The sequence below is a fragment of the Netta rufina genome (assembly GCF_964035555.1).
Source record: "Netta rufina genome assembly, chromosome: 8".
Classification (NCBI taxonomy): Eukaryota; Metazoa; Chordata; class Aves; order Anseriformes; family Anatidae; genus Netta; species Netta rufina.
The window spans coordinates 17,625,458-17,646,924 of NC_140131.1; the positions used below are offsets into that span (position 1 = coordinate 17,625,458).

The 21,467-nt window shown below is 39.9% G+C and overlaps 1 protein-coding gene across 2 annotated transcripts in view; it reads left to right on the top strand.

Annotated features, from left to right (window-relative positions):
• PLA2G4A (phospholipase A2 group IVA) overlaps positions 1 to 21,467 on the top strand; it is a 63,625-nt gene that overhangs the window by 9,267 nt on the left and 32,891 nt on the right. The window contains exons 3-6 of one of the 2 annotated variants that reach the window (XM_084291405.1): positions 11,860 to 12,008; positions 14,788 to 14,901; positions 17,941 to 17,978; positions 20,391 to 20,532. In XM_084291405.1, the coding sequence (XP_084147531.1) occupies positions 11,860 to 12,008; positions 14,788 to 14,901; positions 17,941 to 17,978; positions 20,391 to 20,532 (443 nt within the window). The remainder of the gene's footprint in view (positions 1 to 11,859; positions 12,009 to 14,787; positions 14,902 to 17,940; positions 17,979 to 20,390; positions 20,533 to 21,467) is intronic. The other variant, XM_084291406.1, reaches the window with a different exon arrangement.

Genomic DNA, 21,467 nt, shown 5'->3' on the forward strand with positions numbered 1-21,467 from the left:
CTGGTGTACATGGTGCTCTGACTTGGCTGGGCATGGAGGCCCAGCCACTGTGGCAGTTATCCACACCTCCTTCTCCCCAAGCCTAGCTTGTGGAATTCCAAGCAAATTTTTAAAGATGTTCTACACTCTTTGTTAATGAAGAGCATACCTGGTTGTATCAGCCTTAAAACTTAGTCATAGGCAAACACTTCCATAGGTAACTTCCATAGGCTGCCACTTCCACAGGCTATGAATTTCCTTGTGTGAACAGTTCATGTACAGCACTGCTGATTCAAAAAGTTTTCTTCATTTCCTGGCCAATCTGGGTGACTGGAACAACAGAGAAAATTGGAGCTAGGATAGCTGCCAGATGTTTTTCTAGCTTCTATTTTTATTTTTTTGGCTGAGGTTTCCTATTGTCTCGGTGAGCTTTAAAATCTTTATTAGAGTGATGTGATGGAGATTAGCAATCAAATCTGAATCTGTGTCATACCAGTCTCTGAGTTACCAAGCTGCGGTAGCTTGGATTTGATTTCTCAGTGTTAAAGAACATCAAAATACTAAGAAAAGAATACTTGCATCATAATTTTTTCCATGCAAATAATTTTCATTTATCTTAGATTTTAATCAGTTATTCAGAAGACATTCTTCACTAGAAGGGTGCTGAGGCACCGGCACAGGTTGCCCAGAGAAGCCGTGGATGCCCCATCCCTGGGAGTGTACAAGGGCAGGCTGGGTGGGGCTTTGGGCAACCTGATGTAGTGGGAGTTGTCCCTGCTCATGGCAGGGGGCTTGTACCCAGATCATCCTTAAGGTCCCTTCCAACCCAAACCATTCCATGATTCATATATGAAATTATGTCTTTCTCTGCAGTTCAGTCTAGTACCTTCTGATTTCAAATATCTACCCATTTTCTGTTGTCTTCATAGAAGAGAACTTCTAAAGATTTCACTTATTTTAATTTCATGGTCCCACTTTCATGGTGTCTCTCACACTCTGGATGTTGTCCTAATAACATCCAATCAGGGCAGCTCTACCTTTGAAGAAGGTTTGAATTCTGTGGAAGTGATTGCTGCTCTAATAGTGGTAGTGAACTTTTCTGAGTAAGTGTTTTAACAAGCTGCATGATTTAGGAGAAGAGCAACTGCAGCATACAGAGTATCTCAATGTCTGTGTGTTTTTGGAGAGGACATCATCATTCCTCAGCTTTGTGTTGGTCACAGGGTCAGTAGACCTTGTAAAATCTTTTCTTTTGTGTTCAGTGTAGTTGATTCTTATATAATTGATGTTTGTTTTTGAATGTGTTATGAAGATACCACTCCATACTGCAAAGCCTTTCGTTACTTCCATGACAATACAAGAACCTGCAGAAAAAGATCAGAATCCAAAACTACAGCATGCTGGAAGAGAAATGCTTGAAAACAGTGATGGTTCTTACACTAGGACCCTGTTTCCAAAACTTGCTAATGTGGGGATGGATCTTCTATAGGATCTAGATGGATCTTCTAGAGGTAGCTCTTGGCTTGGCTAGCTCATGCTGCAGCAAGGAACAATATATGTCTCCTGCAAGTCAAGGAGATGTTCTTTCAGTGTGGTCGGTGTTCTTCCAGGCTGCCTTCCGCTTCTCCAAAGGAGATAAGGAGTTGTGGCATTTTGCAAGACAAATGGGTGTCTGTCCCCGCCTGCTGCACCTGCCTGGCCCTGGCACGAGGATCTAGTCGAGCAGCATGCATGGGAAGGGGAGGTGATGTCTGTGGTTTCATTTGCTGTTTGTTTCCTTCAAGTCAATAGGTTGGGGGAACTTACCCATGGGGTTGTGTTTACTTTGAGCCATAGGTCCTGGTGTTGAAGCTGGTTCATTTAAAGCCAGAGTCACATACTTGAGTGCAGTTCAGGCACACATATGCAGTGTTTTAAACCAAAAAGTTAGCCAAAAGGGAAGGAATTGGAGATTTGCTTGCTCGTAATAGATCAGGGATGCAACAGTTTCCATTACAACAGCTCATTTAGTACTAATCCAGCTGCTCACTTTATAACTTCTGGCAGGTTTAGCACCCTAACTTAGCTACAATACTTGATTTAACTGTTGACATGTCATCAGATAATGCTCTTCCTACAAGGCCATGAAGCAGGACCTGAATTTTGCAAGGGAGCTCCAACAGGAAAACAAGCCAAACCCTTCCCCTTTGTCAGCCCAACAACCTGGAAAAAGTAGGTCAGAGTTGGCCAGTTTTCCAAGTCCTACAAGCTGCACATGCAGATCTTCACGTGGCCAGAAGCCCTAAGATGTGCTGCATACCTAGCAGGGCAAAGAAGTGCTGGAATTAGCTCACTGTGATGAGATACAAGAATTTCTGTTTGGACCCATGCTGCATTGATCTGTGTTCGGGTGGCCTGGATGGGCAGCAGAGTCCCAGGATGACCATGCTTTGTGGGCTTCAGCATTCCTTCTCGATCTGACTCTTTCCAACAGCCTTGTACCATCTCTTCCATCAGTCATGTTTTGTGGAGGTCAGTGCTCTACTGCCAACCATAGGAGCTGTCTGACTCCAGAGCCATGGGTAGGTATCTTCAGAAGACACGGGTATGCCCATCTTCAAAAAGGAGCACTACGAATAACAGCTGCTCATGAAATGTCTACTGCATATCTCAGCCAAACATCGATGCAACTGTAGGCTTGATTATGGTTTCATGGATACATGCTGTGGTTTTGCCCTGTTGTAGGCTGCTGCATCCAGAAGTAGTGCTGGGAGGTGCAAGCTTTATTGGAAACAGGCTTATGAGTTCCACAGTGAAACTGATGCAAAAAATGCTGCTCTTCCTACTCATAAAAATATCTTTTTGATGAAAAATTCTATCTCTGAACGCTTGCCATGTAGCTATTGAGGCAGGGACTGGATTTTGTAAAATATTAGTGAAAGCTTGTTTTCATCCTAGAGAAAGGCTTTTCTGGTACTCTATTATGCTGCAGTGATAACATCAAAGCAGGCATGCGAGCTTAGACCAAGGACCCATCTTGCCTGATACTCTGGCTGTAGGACCTCCCTCTCCAAGCCGTGGCCATGTGCAGCCCCAAGAGAAGGGAGCTTGATGGTGACTGGAAATGGTTGTGTTTCATGTGCTGTCACATCAGCAGGCAGAACTTTGTGGTGGGGCTCTCTGTATCCCTCCCAGGAGCTGTGGACACTGCTGTTTCTGCAATTTGAGCCTTTCACCCCTTTTCTGTAAGGGGTCTCCCTCCTTTTTGTCTGTTTGTGCTCTGTAATAGTTTGATTTCTTCCTGCTTTCTTTTCTTTTCCCTCTCATCCCCTTTCTCAGGGAGGACTTTGAAGTTTTGTTAGGGTTGGGCTAATGCCTGATCCCAAGGGAGAACCAAGACGAACATTGGTCATAGTTGGATACCGAGCAAAAATAAGAACAGGATAAGTATGTGATGTTTTCTTCAGATCCTCTCGAAGCAATCATCTGTTCTCAGTAAGGGACTCCCTGAACTGGATGTGAGGGCTCCTAATTACATCAAAAGCAGAGTTTCTCTTGCATAAACTTCACTGGTTTTCCTTACATCCACATAAGTCTTCTCATCCACAGCTCCTTTGATCAGGAGTTCTGCAGGTTACTATGTACTGTGCAGAATAATCACTTTTTAAATTTGTGTTAAAACTGGGTTTTGTAAGTGTGACTTGGAGCTTCCCTTGGTTACTGTCTTGCATTTGTTGGACGTTAACTTGCCCACATATCTGTCTGTAGCAAAGGAGGTTCTCACAAATAACAAAAAGTGCTAATCTGTTGAAACACGAGGAATGTCTGCTGACTCAGTGCAAGGTTGTGCCATGCTTAGTAGGGCAGACTAGCTCACATGCACGACCATCCTTTTCCCTTTATGGGCCTGTTAATGTCGGTGTACATATGCTGTTCTGACCAAGTGCACAACCATCTGTTGCTCAGCGCTGCAAATGAAATGCCTGTGATAACCAACCTGAACAGCAGTGTTAGTGCAGAAACACTTTGCAGGTGTCACTTGATTTTAAAACCTCCCATGACTGCTCACAGCAGCAGTAGTGATGGTTCTCCTGGAACGTGGTGTTTAGGTAACCACCCTGAGCCTGTGTTTACCCACGGTTCTGGCTCGTTTGCGCAGCTCCACGTTTGTGGAGGCTTCCTGACAGGCCCAGGGAAGAGCCTCTTCTCCCTGCAAGGCGTTGAGGCCAGGCCTCAGCAGCTTAGTACATCAAGCTCTAGGGCTGCTGGTAGAGGACCAAAACCTCTAAAGCCTCATAATACCAAATACAGATCTAGTATAAACTTGTTCTGTGGATTCAGGGATGTTCAGAAAATGTTGACAGTTTAAATTTACTTTAGCAGACTATGCCAGACTAGGAGTAATCTATACTCCATCAGCGAACAAAAATCTGGAGTCAGAGTCACATTGTGGGTTTTGAGTAATTTACCAGGAATGTGACGATCTGCCTAAACCTACTCTAGACCAAATTATCGCTGCCTGGATCTGGCATTAACATGGACCTGCAGTCACAGGGGAGCTGGGCAGCAATGCTGCCTCCTCCTGCCTCTCCTGCTGCTGTCTGTATTGACAAAGTGAGATGATTCACAAATTTAACACTGTAAAACCTCTTAGGAGCTAAGCATTTCAACTGAAGAAGGCAAAAAAAAAAAAAAAAAAAAAAAGCAACCCTTAGATTCTGTCAAATCACCAGAAAAATGCATTTTTCTCTGGATTATTGTAAGCTAATGTTTTAGTTGCTTTTCACTGCTGTCTCTCCACAAAGGGAGCTAGAGAATCCAGAGAAGGGATTTACTTTTTTTTTTTTTTTTTTTTCCTCTTGGCTCTTTTACAGATTTGATATGAACCTGTTAAAGGGTTCATCTGACTTTTATTTTACTTTGTTTTGTTCAGGGCCTCATCAGCAAAACTGCCAGTGGCATCCCGCCTGCCAGTAAACTAGGTAGTAGTGCACTCCCAGAGCTGGGAGCTCAGTCCTTTCCATCTTCTAAATTATGCCGGAGATGAAAAGCGCTGCAATGCAAGGCACTAATAATCTCTAATAAATGCATTACTCAATGACAGGATTTCTCACAGCAAAGCTGCTGTCTCAGGAGCAGTCTTGCCTCACTTGTAGTCACCTTCTGCTCATGAAATCGAGCCCTGCATTATCACCCTTGCCAAATCCCTCTGTAAGATGAGGGACAGAAATCTTGGCAGTCCTTATCATACCTTGAACGTGACAGCAAATAACCTATGGCCTTCAGCTTGTGACTCCTTACAGATAGACTATGGCTGTGTTTGAAAGCTTCCAAAATATCCACTCCAAAGTAATGGGAAGCCTGAATGTAAATGTAGCAGTTAAACTGCATCAGTATCTATTGTGAACACTCTTTCAGAATTAAAATAACTGAAGTAAAATTCAGTGATGAGATGGACCACATATGGGTTTAAATAAATTTAGCCAATGTGCTTCACAAGTTATTTGTTTATTTCATTAGTTGCTTATGTATCAAGAGCTACAAAATCAACCAATCTGAAAAACTGAAATAGCTGAAACAGTCTTGTCTGATACCTGTGTTACAGACAGGGCTGGAGGCCACTGCCACTGGCTTAGGTGGCATGGGCTAAGCCACAGTCTTCTTGGAAAGTGGAAACTGAGAACAAACCAAGAAGATCAGAAGTCAGGCCTTGCTGCTTTTTGGGTCCTTCTGTTGGCTGCAGGAGGTGTTAACGTGAAGGTTACCCAAGAGAGCCACGAGGTGCTTGGCTGCCTTGCAGCCCGACACAGCCAGATCTGCTGTGTTGCATTCCCAGGCTCCACCTCTCCAAGTAGGAGAAGAGCTTTTCGGTTTCCAAAATCACACCTCCAGCCTCCATTAAAGACAGTACCCGCTTACGTGTTGCCTGCGAGTTGGCAGGGAAGGTACACTGAGCAGTCCTCGCCCTGAGTGCCTGGTGGCTTGGTCAGACATTTTGCTGCCTCTTTCCACGGCAGTAGCACTGCTGGCTGCTGTGTAGGGCACCTTGTGGCTCTGGCTCCTTTTTCCATTCCTGCCTGCCTGAGAGTGAGGTATGTAATTAATTAATGGTGCCTCTGTTCTCTTGAACACGGGAGCCACCTTGTCAGACCTTGCCTTAGCCTGTCATTTCAGCTACTGTCAGCAAAGCAAGGGGAAGCCAAATCTAATGATACAAATGTTTGCAAATACATTGTTTGAGGAACACTATTTGGGACTTACTGATGTTGGACAGGTATTAATGAACACTGCTTGTAGTTCCCATTTTACTCTCTTTACACATAAAATTCACTATTTGAATAAAAAATTGGGTAATCATTTATAAGCACGCATTGAAACCTATGAAAAGATTTATGTAGCATGTGTCATGCTGGTTTACAGTGATCGATGCTAATGCATTTTCAGCCTGTTGAAAATGCCTTCAAGCACCTTGCTTAGGGTTTCTCTCAGGACCCAGCAGGTCTGATAGCTTCCATAAGGCAGTGGAAATGTGGCACACATTCCTCCTTGAGTCCCTTCCCCGAGCAGAACTGCTTGTGCCTAGGGCAGAGCTGGCGTTGGACTAGATGATCTTCAGAGGTCCCTTCCAACCTCGGCCATTCTGTGACTCTGTGAGGAGGGCAGTCCAGCAGTTCCCAGTAGGGGCCTCAGCTGAGCAGCACCAAAATTCGTGTTGTTAGTGCTTAAATCAAAACAACAAAGCAGCATGTGGCACAGGGAGAGTTATCTGTGTGGCTCTCAGTGTCACGAGAGGAAAGAATATCAGGCATTGGGAACGTAGATTGAATGGTACACTGATGGGGAAAGGCTCGAGGAGTTTGTGGTCATTCACGTCTAGTTTCATACCTCAAACCTCACTGTTTGTGTTTAAAGGAGAATGAGATACAAGGAAGTTAGAGCTCCCATGTTAATAAGGTTAATAAAGTTGTACTTCAGTATTGTAATCCAAAAAGCTGATGGAAGGTGGTAAAGGTGGTCTTCTGGGACCTAGTAATAATTTATGAACCGGATAGCACTTACTCTTAGAGGATGTTGGTTAACCAGGAGGCAAAAAACTCCAATAAACCAAACTAACATTCTTCTTTAAGGAAGTTCTGCAGTATGCTTGCTGGAATATTCCTGTAGGTGCATAGGTGTGGTAGCTGGAGATCATGGGTCCAAAAAACCTGGATCCAGATTTACTTTCTATAACAGTGATGCATATATTAACTGAAATTAATGTTAATTTAGTTTTATTTAATAATCCATTATGGTCGCTGGTATTCACAACATGCTCGTGGGAGAAAAAGACAGATTCTTTTGTGACAAATCAGATTTTGCAATACTTCAAGAGCTTTGCTTTTCTTTCAAGGCTTGATGGATATTAGATAAAGTTTAATGTATGGTTGAGGTGGGTTTATCCTTGGTGGTTGAGATTTGAACAACCTTAATATTGTTTCTCTGTTATGCTATAGAAATAATTGCAATTGGAATGACTGAAATATGTACAGTTAATTATATTAATATGGGGGCCCGATGACAGTCATCCTACCAAATCAGTAACAAAAGAAACACTCATAGAAAATTTTACAGGTTTCTTTAATAGATTGCTTTGAGCATTACTCATTTTTAATGTGAGAATGATTGATCCTAATTAGTGTCCATTGTGTGTTTCACTTATGATTCACAGTATAATTTAGAGATAGGATTCTATAGGAATTATATATGTAGAGATAGATGAAAAGTCATTAAATTGTTACTTCCTACCTCTCGGCCATTTGTTAAGCCAGCATGTTTAAAAATAACTTCATGCCGAGTCTGCTTTAGATCTTAGATATCTGTTTTCAACCCCTGGGAATTTGGCAGATGCTGTAAATCTTTCAGAAGGCTTATTATGATCAGTTTGTTAACTTCCTTTATAATTAGTCCAGCTCGAAGCTGATAATTGGAGGACCCTGTGTTAGTCTTATTGAAATCAACACCGAGACCAGTGTTGTGTAAAGGTAGGTTTTTAGATACATGTATATGTCAGCTCATACTCTTCACATCTGTGCCATTACATAGGCAGCGCTTAGGCACTGTAGAAGAATGATATTTTAGTTGCATACACACAATGAGACACCATAAAGCGTTGGAGACTGCCAGGAAGGGAGGAATATGAAATCACACTCTACAGTCACTGTCTGGCAATAGTGCTTGTGTCCGTAGCTCTGTCATTTGCAAACCGTCCACGTACTTTACCTGCATTACAAAATTCAAATGCAGGGCAGATTGCTGGCCCACAAATTATAAAAGAGTCATGCAGGAATCTGTGTGCAAAGCATAGCCCTGCAGAGCTGTGTGGAAGTGCCATTTTCTGCAGAAGTAGCTTGAGGGAGAAGTACGATTGCTTACACGTTGTCTCTCTTGAGAAGTGTGTGGTTGGTCTTTCACATAGGTTTTCTTCCAAGTTTTGCTTTATTTTAATGAAGGAGCAAATCTGTGACAGTGCTGCCCCTACATATAGAATCTTCATTATCTTGTAGTGATTATACTTCTAAAGCATCAGCTTTTGACTCATAAGCTGTTTCATAAGGATGCTTTCTTTTTCCATCAAAATATAGATAATAGGAGTGATCAAGCTACTTCTCACTGATACTTTCGGATTCATTTTCTGAAAAACATACCTGGGAAATCAACTAGCAAAACCACATACAGGGCTAAATAGATCTGTGCAAGAGGATATACACTTCATCTATTTTATCTGCATATGATAAAATGTTTTAAAACACATTAAGTGAATAATTTTGCATGACTTGCCAGTTTGCCAGTAGCTAGTTTTTGAGTGTCATCCCCAACTGATAACAAGGAATAAAATTTTGATTTACATAGCATAGCTTATAGCAATATCTTAATCAGAGCACAGTCTTCCAGTATTTTTCCTCTTCAGCTGAAGAAGGAAGTTTGGAAAGAATAGATTTTCATTTTCTTAATTGAAAATAGCACAAAATAAACTTTAAAACATTAAAGGGCAGATGATTAACTCTTCGCCTTGGGTTAAAAAACATAATAAAGGCAGGGAGTGAGGGGGAGGCTTGGCAAGACAGAGTTACCAAGATATTTCTTTTATTTATTTTAGTGACTGATTTTCTAAGTTTAGTTGTTCTGTGCCTTGGGTTTAGTTTCTGTTTCAACACTCACTTGGAGTCTGTCTCATAGGAAGTTAGAAACGGCAGCTGTGTGCCAGCTGTGCCGTGGTTTGGCATTTCCATGTGCTTTGGGATTTGGAAAGCAGGTAGCAAGCCATTTTGCTCTTTGTGTTTAAAAGAAAAATGCGAGTTTTGTAACTTAGATTTGATCCCCTAACCACATAAAAATGGAACGGAAAGAGCAGCATTGATGTAAGCTCAGAACACTGCTTAGTGCCAGTATTTTTGTTAAAAAGCAAGTTTTTGGGGGCAAGTTCAGCCTCTTGGCACTGCGAGTCTGTAGTGTTTGTTGCCAAAATACTGCTCGATGCTTGGACTTAGCATATAAGATCTTGTCGCTGCTCATTTTGGTAGGTGTTTTGCTGTTTAGTTTCACAGGGCTTCGATTCCCTGCCTTCTGGAACAGTTTTGTGTAGTGATTCAAGGGAGCTAATGCATTCAGTAGGAGCTGGCAATTAAAAAATAAATTTTAAAAAATCTGTCAGTGGGAAAACAAAAAGATGTGAAAGGCACCTAGGGGTTGATCCCCCCTCTTCCTCTGACTTGAGGTAAGAGGCAAGCTAAGATCAATTCTTAGGAGCTAATGAAGATTGCCATTTAAAGGCTTTTCTCGCTGTTCCCCAACTTTCAGTAGCTGAGTGTTAGTTAACAGGTAGTGGTGTACCCTGCCAAGTGGTGGCAATTAGCTGAGACCCACAGGTATGGAGCACAGTGTAAAACTCCCTCAGAGTCTGTTTACATACAGATTTTTAGTTTCTTGAGTCTCCATTTCTGAACAGGTTTGCTTACTGTCCTTGAAGAACATCTAATTCACAGCATGACACTCAGATGTTACTCTGACTCTGCCACACTATTTGACCCACTTTTTGTGGAGGTTCAATGCTTCTGTTGGGTGGTGGCAACAGAAAGCATGTTGGGTCCAGCTGATGTTCCCCACTGGAAGTTTCGATTCCATTCTTCCCTGTTACACAAACAAAACCTCCTGAGTGTTTGCAAAAAGCATTATTTCGGTTTTGTGTTTTCTGGAATGAGATTGATACCCATTTGAAGGTATTGAGCTGTTTTTGTTTTGCTCTTTTCTTTCTCCTAGCTGAAGGACCCGGTGGTTCTGGGCTTCAGCACTCACTGATAATGTTTTATTGAAATTCTGGAGTTCCTAAACACATTTGGCTTTGTTGAAAGAAGTCTTCAGACTTCAAGTATGTACAAGGAGGGATGTTCAGACCTGTTTGACCTTGAGATGGGTTTCAATCACTTTCACAAAGACCTATTTAAAAGAAAAGGATTCTTATTTGTAGTGATTATTGCATTTTCTTGAAAGTGTTTCCCAAGAGTCAAGGGCAACCTTTGCAGAGAGGATACTGAAAAGATAATAGAATCATAGAATTGCTTAGGTTGGAAGAGACCATTAAGTCCATCAAGTGCAACTATTGATGTACATGTATGTGTTTTGCCATGTTACAGCAAATGGCTTTTAATGATCACAAAAATCTTGGAGATAACTTTCCATGCTCTCCTGTGCAGCAGTGTTGTAGAGTCTGGAACGGGCTTCATCAGACTGGCTCTTGGATTTGTAGGATAAGAAATTGTTGAAAAATCTACTTTCTATAAATATTTGATTGACAATGGTGAAATGGAGAAAAAAAGAAATTCCTTACTGTTACTGGATATGTGTTTGAAGTGAAATAAACTAATATGGACTTAGAAAAAATAAGTCAGAGAAATGTTGGTGCAGTTTCAAACACAGCCTATTTTATACTTTGGACCTTGCATTCAAAACTGATAGCATGAAGTTCCTATTTACACAGTGCTCTGTCTTTTAGAAGTTTAACTGAAATGTGAAAACACGATATAATCTCTTCTGGAAATACAATGCAGTGCTATACAAGGATTGCGACAACTGGAATTTCTCATTTAGGAATGAACTGTCATTCATAATAGAGATGTTGACACTGGTGATGGTTAAATCTCAGACAGAAAAGAATCTAATTTGATGGAAAAATCTCATTTGACAGAAGAAAATTACTAGCTTTAACTGTTTGGATTTGTCAGGCTGCCAACAATGCGTGCTTTGCTTTCAGGAAGAAATAGCCATCACTGAACATGTCAGGTGAATTTTTTCAAGGTGTATTTTTTCTCCTACTAGTAATTCTGATTAGGTACTGTTGGCGTATGTTACTATATTTTCAATCAGTGTTCTGCACAGTTATTTTTCAAATGCAGCATGTTCATAAAGTGTTGGTACTGTGGTGACCTCCACAAAACTGCAGGTGTAAGAGGCTCCAAAACTGTACTCCCAGTTACTTGCTTTCATTTTTAATTAAAGACTGTTTCTGTGGAATACTTCTTGGTGTGATAGAAGCCAAAGTAATTAAAGGCTAGAAAGAGAGGAAAGGATAAGAGCTTTTAAAAATAATTACCACTGCTTCATAGAGGTATACATGTTTCCAATAAAATTGAATTTATCTCGGTGTCCTGTTTGTTCAAGGTGCTCTCCTCTCTTAAACACATAATTTCTGTTTCTTTTGGCATATTGGTAATGCCACTGTATCATTTACGTCACTATATTCATAGATTTATATAGTTCCATTTAAATATATTCCTGTCATAGACCAAGAGATGATCTGTAGTTTAACATAACTGTTACAACCCAAACTTGAATTTTATCTAATGTTTGCATTGTTTTGCTGTGTAGTTGACACTCCAGACCCCTATGTGGAGCTCTTCATCCCCTCTGCCCCTGACTGCAGGAAGAGAACTAAACATTTCAATAATGACATCAATCCCGTGTGGAACGAGACTTTTGAGTTCATTCTGGACCCCAACCAAGAGAATGTTCTTGAGGTAAATCAAGTTACTGATCTGCATCTGTGAAAATGGAACTCGAACAATGTCTGGATGGTTAAAATAACAGTACCTTCTGTGTGTATGGCATCTGTTGTGTGAAGATTGAAGGGTTTGTTTTTTAATATTACAGGCTAGATTTTGTGTTTAGGCATGGTGCTCAGCAGGAAGTATTGTATGAATTCTTTTATTCAGGGAATAGTCTTGAGAGTCATTGTAAGATAGTTCTCTGAGTCATCCTTCAGAGTGCTCATGAGGGCTAGTGGCTTACTGTTCCTTGCATCAGCCATAAATTATTTTGTCTCTGCTTCCTTCACTGATTCAACTATTACAGACTGTGAATAGCTGGGGGTAAAGTCAAGTCTCTGCTCTTTCCCTGCTTCTCCCTCAGAAGGTAGAAAGCAGAATCATGGTTCTGCTTTCTCCTTGTGCCCATCCAGTGGTGTTTTGGGAACTCTTACACCATGTGCAGGCTTGTTCACCAAGCCACCATCTAATATCAATATGTTAAGCCTTTCAGGGTTGTGTACAATAAATGAGTGGTAAGTATAATTATTTTATCAGTGCGCATGGTAAGCATGTAAGTTTTACAGTGCTGTTAGCTTGGTTCTTCATAGGGTATGGCCCTAACATGCAAAGTCCTCTGACCCAAGCTTACAGGTTTTCCATCTAAATTAGTTGGATAGACAGGACAGAAGCCAGAGCCTGTGAAGCTAATAACTATAATCTCTTGAGACTAAACTGTTCAAGATCCTAAAACTGTGTTGTGTCTGCAGTAGTGCTCCCTGTCTTCCTTGGGTGAGGATCAGGATTTACTGTTTGGACAGGAAGAATTGCATGCTTATCGCACTGGAGCATGAAGAACAATCATGCACATGTAACAACACTAGTTTTTGCAGAAAGGAGGTTATGCAAAATAGCTTCCAGTTTATCAGGTGCAAGAGTCACCTGAGTTGATTTGATCTGTTTTGGTCATAGACATGCAACCTGGCTAAGTGAAACTAGAGAAAAGGTTGAAATCTCTCACATAGTTACTGCTTTCTTATAATAATACAGGCAAACAGTTATCAGGACTTCTGCATTTTCTAGCATTGATTTATTCAGTCATTAGAAAGTATAGGATTTTATGAGCTGCCAGGTGGTTGATTTCCAGCATAGTGTGGCTGTAGTTTACTGCTAGGATTATGCAAGTCCCTATTTCCTGTAGCAGAACACAGTAAACTTCATTAGAGTTAGAATTTGGAAATGTATCTTTATAGTACCTAAAGAATGTTTTCTGAGACACATGCTAAAAAAATCATGAAAATTGCCTGCAAAGCTTCAGTGATACCATGTAATAATGGTTAATTTTGGACCTGTTTGATATATATCTGCATACATACATATATGCTGTTCATGGTAAATGTTCTCTTCACCATGAGAAATATATTCTCTAGGTTAAAGCCAGTATTTGTGTTCTGTCAGTGTTGTACACGCTTACAGTTCCTAGCAGAGCCTTTGGGGTCTTGTGGGGGGTACAGTGTCAGAATTCAAATCTGTGAAACTACCTAGGCTATCTTCTGAGTGCAGACTTCGCGATCCTCTCTACTTCTTGGATTATTTTAATCTAAATCTTTAACTATGTCCCAAGTGCAGTTTTTACTCTGTGAAGTGTAAGAAACTCTCCAAAATCCTCTTAAGAAGTTCTTGCTATTGCTATTTGTTTTATGTCAGCCCTCAGAGATTACAGCAAAGGGCATAAAGTTCTGTGAGAAAACAGAGAAATGTAGATACCATTAAAATAATGAGTTCTATACTAAAACACAGTTCCTCATCTCAATGGGTTGATTGTGGCATAGGATGAAAAAGATTCTTCTTAGCCAAGAAGAGGTCGAACCCAGATATAACAACTAGTCATTCAAGTGGTTGTGTCTTGATTCCATTTATTTTATGCAAAAGAAACATTCTAAGCTGAAAACACGATATTTTAGAAGAAACTATTTCACAAAGCAGAAAAAACTCATAAACCAAACGAGTTTGGAGAACTCATTTACTAGAAACCATGGAAATGGTAATTTGAAATTCTTTCTGAACATCTTGAGAACTTGAAAGGCTACCACTGAGATAAAAGACTGCCAGATGTAGACCAATGTGGGTTAGAGCAAATGCATTGAACAACATTCTGCTGTGTCTGCATGAGTGTTTGTATAGTACCACATTTTGAAAAGGCATGTGCTTTGACATGGAGGATGAGAAGAGACTTGAAGATCTGGTTGGATACAGAGAAAAGCTTTGTGTAATTTGGAATGCTGTGTATTTTGCCAAATCATTGCTGTGAAATTCTTGGTCTGTGGATAGAAGGTTAGGACATATGGATTCCATCTTTGCTGAAAAGCTGCTGTATGTTTTTTGGCATATTGCATTTAAAATACTTAAAGTTTCTCTATGGAGAAGTTTTGCTAACTGGAAATTTGAAATAATTATGTATGTACTATATATAATTTGAAGTAATTACATCTGCTTAGTCAGGTGGTGATTTTTACTGACAGAAAGGTGCTCGCATGAAAAATGCTTTGTAAATGATGCTGTCCTACTCTTGCCATTGAATGCCTTGAAAATGCCACCTACGCTATGCGTTAACTTATCCTGTTTTAAAATGATATCACTGGGTGTTGACTGGGTTGGGTTAGTCATATTAATTTCCCTGTCCCTTTTGTAAATTTTAATTTTAGGCATAGACTGTATGGAATTAATAAGAGATTTATCAGTGTAGAATTGAATGTCCTTGTATCTTTTCTAGGTTACTTTGATGGATGCCAACTATGTGATGGATGAGACTCTTGGCACATCCACATTTCCTATATCCTCTCTGAAACTGGGAGAGAAGAAGGAGGTCCAGTTAACTTTCAACAATGTGAGTGGCAACATTTGAAGCTTTACCTGTGTTGATGCAGCTTCAAATGTGATGGGAAGTTTTTAAACCTGAACTGAGACCACCTAAACTGCTGTGTAGATCTGGATAGTTTCAGTCCAGTATCAGGTGTCTGAATTTTAACTGTGCTGTGTTGTGGTTAGACAGAGCTTCTTCACAAATCACGGGAAACTTGCTGCTTATAAAGGCTGTGATGTTTCCTAAGGAATCTCACTGAGTGTGATATTACTCAGAGTTTTCCCTTAGTCACTTTGTTGAAGCATAAGAAAAACATTTAGCCTGCTCATGATACTGGTTGGAAGTACACGTTCCTAGATAAAAGGAAATCCAAGACTATTTCCAATTGCATCAGTATGCCTCATTAGTATTTATGGCCATACTTTCTCAATATAGAACCAAATTTTGAATTCAGTAAAGGATTAGAATATATCATAGATGGGGTGATGGCAGCAGCATGCCAGTCAGGAAATAGCTAAATTAACTAAATGTGGAGGCTGGGGAGGGGTATCTCAGGCAAGGATGGTTCTCTGCAGGCCCTGTTCATTAAGTGTTGGCTATGGTTAAACATAAGGCTGACCCACTGGCACTATTTATCTCCTTACGCTCTTACTGAGAGAAGAATTAAGAAAATCGGCAGCACTGAATGCTTTTGTTTCTGAGAGGATCCTCTTTAAAAGCCTAGTTTCAAACTTTTGCTCTCTAGAAAAGTTTCTGCACCACTTAGTTCAATTTAGTTTAATGGTCTTTGTTAGTGAGAGAGGTTACATGGGTTTTGCTGTTCAGTATATTATCTCTACTACATATGCCTGTGGCTTCCAGAAAGCTAACAGGAATTAATTTATTAGCATACATTGCACTTATAATAAATGGCTGGTTGTAACACAGCCCTAGTTAGCATGTAATAATGCATTAGTGTGAATGCTGCTTAAAAAAAAAAAACAAAAAAAAAAAACAGCAAACAAACCCCGATTGGATTATTCTCTTTAAACTCGTATACAAAACAAATGGTGTCAATTTAACAAGGATGTGTCAATTTAACAAGGATTGCCTGTCTGCACGGAAGCTCCTGGAAGTAGTTGTTAAGTCCGTGTGTAATTGAATTTGTTCTGCATGTATTGAAATATCATGACCTATTAGAGTAACATATGGGAGGCCGTTCTGAATGTAATTCAGCAGCTGTAATTATATTCCTCACATCTGCTCATCTTTATATATACCATACGATACATATAAATACCATATGCATTTCTCTTTGGGGCTGTGGTTTATTATATGAGCAGAGGTCGTGATCTGTGATTGCTCTGCTGTTTTGTATCACTGTGATACAACTTTAAAAGTATGTTTAGTTACAGCAAATAACTGCTTAAAGCCCATTTACTGGAAAAGGAGAGTTTTGTGCATAAAATATAGCATTTAACTAGGAAATGCCTTAGGAAATTTATAGGCAAATGGTAAAGGAACATCAAGTCAGGCTGAGCCCAGTGTAGACTATTTGCATGCACAACATGTACTCCAGAGATTTCCATGGCAGTCTGTATAAGGGAAAAAAAAAAAAAGACATACGCTTTCTGTATTGGAACATTTCACTGGAAGGGCTTATTTAATAGTGTGCACATACATTTTTTCAATGATTGGATCACTGCATGTTTTCTGAAGTGCTTTCTAAATTAGTAATATCAGGTGCTGGAATAATGTAATTGCTAATCTGCCTTTGAAGTGTTTCCGTAAATGACTCTTTGCTCTGTTTCTTCATGTTCACCCTTTATTTCTTTGCCTTTTCTTCCTCCCCCCTACACCTTGTTAATTAGCCACCTCATTACAGCACCCACTGTGGAAGGCACCAGGTGAGCACCAGGTTTTACCTGGGCAGGTATGCAGGAGGGGGGAGGCCACAGGGAGCTTTGCAATTTCCTCTCAGTAGCTACTCTGTACAAGGGTGAAGCAAATGTGCAGAGCAAGGAGCTGGCCCAGTTCTAACCCTGTTCCTGCTGAGTACACAACAGAGAGGAGGAGAATGATTCCTTCATAGCTTGAGGTGGAGCAAAAGAATATGCCGTGTGAGTGTTACACACCTCCAAGGCTGGACCGATGTGTCAGTGGCCATTCCCTGTGAGAGAGCTGGGGACATGAAGATGCTTGCCTATTCTTAGTTCCAGCAGCCCTGTGCTTTTGGGTTTTGCCTAGCAAGTGTAATTGGTGCTTTAATCATCGTTTTTAGCCTTTTGTGTGCTAGGAACCCCTTTAAGTGCTCTATGAATGAGGCAGAGGAGACCATTCTGTAGCTTATGGGCCAGGTAGACGCATTTAGCCTGCAAGAGTGCTCTGAAATTCCCACCTCTTGCCACACAAATATTTTTTGTGCATGCAGCTATTCAGCTAGTTATCACCAGAGCTGTTAGATGTGCTAAAAAACAGTCAAATTGTTCCTTTTAGTATTGACAATGAACTAGCATTTTGTTGGACTTACTTTTCTGAAGAGGCAGGAGAATTCTTACTTTGTTTTGTTCTTTTTAACATATTGCCTAGCAGATGCTTAATGGAAGTGAAAGCATTCTGTAGTGACATTCATTAATTTACTTGCATCTTTCAGAAATTGTAATCAATCACTCTTCTTGATTGATAATTTAGACTTATTTGACTATGGAAAGACATTGGGTAGCTCACATGGAGCACAGAGCAGTCATTCTCTTGCAGGTTTCAGATGCCATTTGAGCATGAAATTTGCCCAGGGAACTGGGAAGCAAGGACCAGATGAACTGTAGCTGGCAATAGAAACAAAGGATCTTAAGTGTGTGAAGACAATTATATCCCTTCAGACTGAAGATGAGTAATTGTCATAAAGTGGTATATTTTGAAATCATACTGTGTGATTTTAAAAAGAAAAAAAAAAGTTACATTTCAAAGAAACTCACAATTTTAAAAACACCTTGACAGTAGTATTTTTATATTCCAGGTGTGTTAATGTTGTGTTTTTTTTTCCTCTGTAAGAGATGTGACCAGATTTGAATCTCTTTTGTGTAGGTCACAGAAATGACTTTGGAGTTGTCTCTTGAAGTGTGGTAAGTATTTCATATCAAAAAAAAAAAGATAACTGGAAAACATAATAGCAGCAAAGACATTTTTAATTTTATTCTGTTATAATTTTCTTGAAAACATCATGTAGAGATTCCTGGTTTTAACACTGAAATACCAAGCAGTTCACAAAGCAATTGTATCATTGACTTGACATTACTTGTATGAATACTTTTCCCCTTTGCAAATGCTTGTAGGATCCAGGCTATTGTATATGAATTTCTCATCATGGCTTATGTTAAGTACTTTCCTTTTTAAGGGCTCTTAGACATAAGCTTCAGCTATTACCCTCATTATTTTACCTTCTTTAGTAACTTTGCATCTCACGTTAGCTTTCACCATATATGAATACTCATTACAAAGCCTCCCTGAAATGTGTTGATACCATGCAGTATTAATACCAGGTTAATAAAAAAAAGTGTTAATACCATGCAGTACTGAAGTCAAAGGTGAAGATCTCAGTAGGAGCAGGATTTCCGTTAAAGCTATGCGGATGCCTACATTTTTAAAAAATGTTTTTAATTTTGTTTCTTTCTCTAGATGCCTTTCTCCTTTCTCAGCCTGTCTAGGTGAAAGACCAAAAATTGTCTTGAGGCATAATCAGAAAAATACCTTTTAAGTCTAAAAATGAGTTACTGAACACAAGGCATTTAAAGAGTCCTTTTATTTTGGCAGGAACTATAAATAGCAGTGCTGAGCACTGTAACTATAAATGTAATGACTCTGGAGGCTGACAGACATCCCCCAGGGATAATTTTTGCTCATCATTTTATTCTTTTAGAGATGATATGTGTGTGGTCCTCAAAGACCACCCCTAAAACTTTGAGGGCTTGTACATTATAGATATTTCATGTCTCAGACGAGGTGAATGTAAGGTGGCTATGTGTTGCTGCTATATAGGCAGTAGGCATTGAAGCGGTAAAACAAAAGCATCCGATCAAGTTCAACTCTGCTGTTCTCTGATGGGCATGTGGATTTTGGATTCTTGTATGGATTTCTAGTTCATGGTGTCATATATACTTCCATGGAACATTGCCTCTAGACAGTCTTTTTTCCTCTTTTTTCTTAATTACCAGTATTTTATTACATAATAGTTTTTAAGATAAATCTAAGGAGTCATTGTGTGTGACTAGATAGATCCAATTCACTATTATGTGTTTTTCATAAAGGATTTGTGAAAGTGCTATCAAAAGTATAACGAATGTGTCAAAGTATCCACAACATTTTTCAGCACATTTTTACAAAAATGGGAGTTTCAGTGAGGCAGATACCAGGAAGAATCCGTGTGCTCCTCACTGCTATCTCAGCAAATCGCTGAGTGCAAGTATCTGTTGCTCACACACACGCGGTTATGTGGGAGGGATCCTGCTGAATTCAGCGGTGCACATCCACAAAAGGAGTGTTCAGCATGTGATAGCTTCTGGGCTGGCAATATTGAGGCTTTTTCTGAAGACCTTTTGATAAAAAACAAGGTCTGTCAAACTCTGAGCCTGGAAGTATTGTAGTTCAAACCCTTGGAATGAGACTGGGTGAGTTAACCGGTCCGAAGGAGGAGACTGCTTGAATTGTTTGTCCTACCTTATCTGAAATGAGAAGTGGGAGCCGAAGTTGTAGCTATTATTTAAGTACAGGATTGAGGTCTTTACACAGCCCTATTTGCAATTCTGATTGCGAAAGGCAGGGAAAAAGCTGAAGAAAAGAGGCTTCGTTTCTCCAGTTGGCAGTCAGGACAGTTCCTGCTAAAAGCCAAACACTTATTAATTGTAAGGCTGAATGGATAAAGCATCAAAATTGGCCTTTCCTCCCTAAATATGTACCTTTTACTTAAGAGTAAATGTTAGTAGGTGTGTATGAACGTTGTTCATTGCAGTTCTTTTTACAATGGATAAGCAGAAAATTCAAATTTCTAAGCCGAAAATTTAACATTGGAATACCAAGCAATTGTATCATTGACTAAACAACTTTACTTGTATGAATAGTTTTCCCCTTTCCAAATGCTTGTAGGATCAAGGCTATTGTATATGAACTTGTCCACTCACATATATATTGTTTATGTATTTATTTTTAAGACTGCACAATACACCACCAGAAGCTGCATATTTAATGTCTGGTTTTCACTAGTATGTGAACAGTGAAGTTCCTGTATAAAATCCACATCTTAAATGTGGATTTTAAATGTGGATTAAAAGATGTGTATAAAATCCACATCTTAACCACACAATGTGTCATTGTTCCTTGCTTCCTTCATTCCATAGACCCACGTGATGCAGTTGTTGCATGTGTAACCTTTTATTTTGTTTTATTCAAGTTTGTTATTTTTCTTTGTTTTATTAGGTGTGTTTTTTTAGTTCTTTTTTGAATTATGCCTTTTCCTAAAGCCTATCTGTTTTGCAAAATAGCTCTTCAACAGATCTCCGATTCAGTATGGCTTTGTGTGATGAGGAGAAGAAATTCCGGCAGCAACGAAAAGATAATATCATGCATAGCATGAAGTCATTTCTAGGAGAAGAAAACAGCAAGAACTTGACCACTTCCCGTGATGTAAGTTTGGAGAGTTCACATCAAGATTAGTATCCCCTGTGGATAGTAGAAGGGGTTAATGTAAAGAGAGAGAAGAAAAGCAGAAAAGTTTCTTTTTCCTCTGTGTACATACTGCGTTTAGGATGGGGAACAATTTTTCTCCTGCCCTAAGGCAGGAGAAAAGATGCACTTAAATAAGTTATGTCCATTATATGCAAGAGGACAAGACTGCATAAATGCCATCATCAGATAGAAATCACAGCTCGTCATCTGCACTGGCACCTTAAACAAACTGATGTAACTTCTAATCTGGCTTGTTTTAATTCTTTGAAGGCTATGCTGGGGTTAGAATTCTGCATGGAAGGAGATGTATCCCTGTGTTTTATTCTACTCTGATGCTGAATTCCTTTGTTATTCCTGATGCTGAAGACCTTTGTTAAGGTCTCGATTCTGAGCCGAGATCGTCATCTGAAAAAACACCTGAAGGGCACGTGCAGTATCTGCTGCACAAGGAGCATGTGGTGGCTCTGGGCATGCACACAATGGTGGAACCTGCCCTTGCATGCTTGATCTTCAGATTGTGCTCTTTAACATCGCCTTGGCTGTATGGCCTTCGTGTCTAAAGGATCAGGCAGGAAACGAGCTGTTTTGATGTCAGAGTCAGTTGAGAATTGATTTTCTTTCCTTCCTCTCTTTTTCCTTTGCTTGTTTTATAGGATTAGGATTATGGAGCTTAATTCTTAGAGGGTATCAGAAGCTGCAGCTTTCATCAACTCACAAGTGCTCTGTACTTTAAAATGTCAACCCAGTAGAGCTAGATAGACTGATGAAGGTTTGGGTCACATTAAAGTGAGGAAGTGTGCTGAACCCTACTTACGCTTTCAGTGATTTTGTACAGCAGTGCTTTATTTCAAGTTAATGAAGGATACGCTTGGTCCAGGTCCAGTTACTTTTAT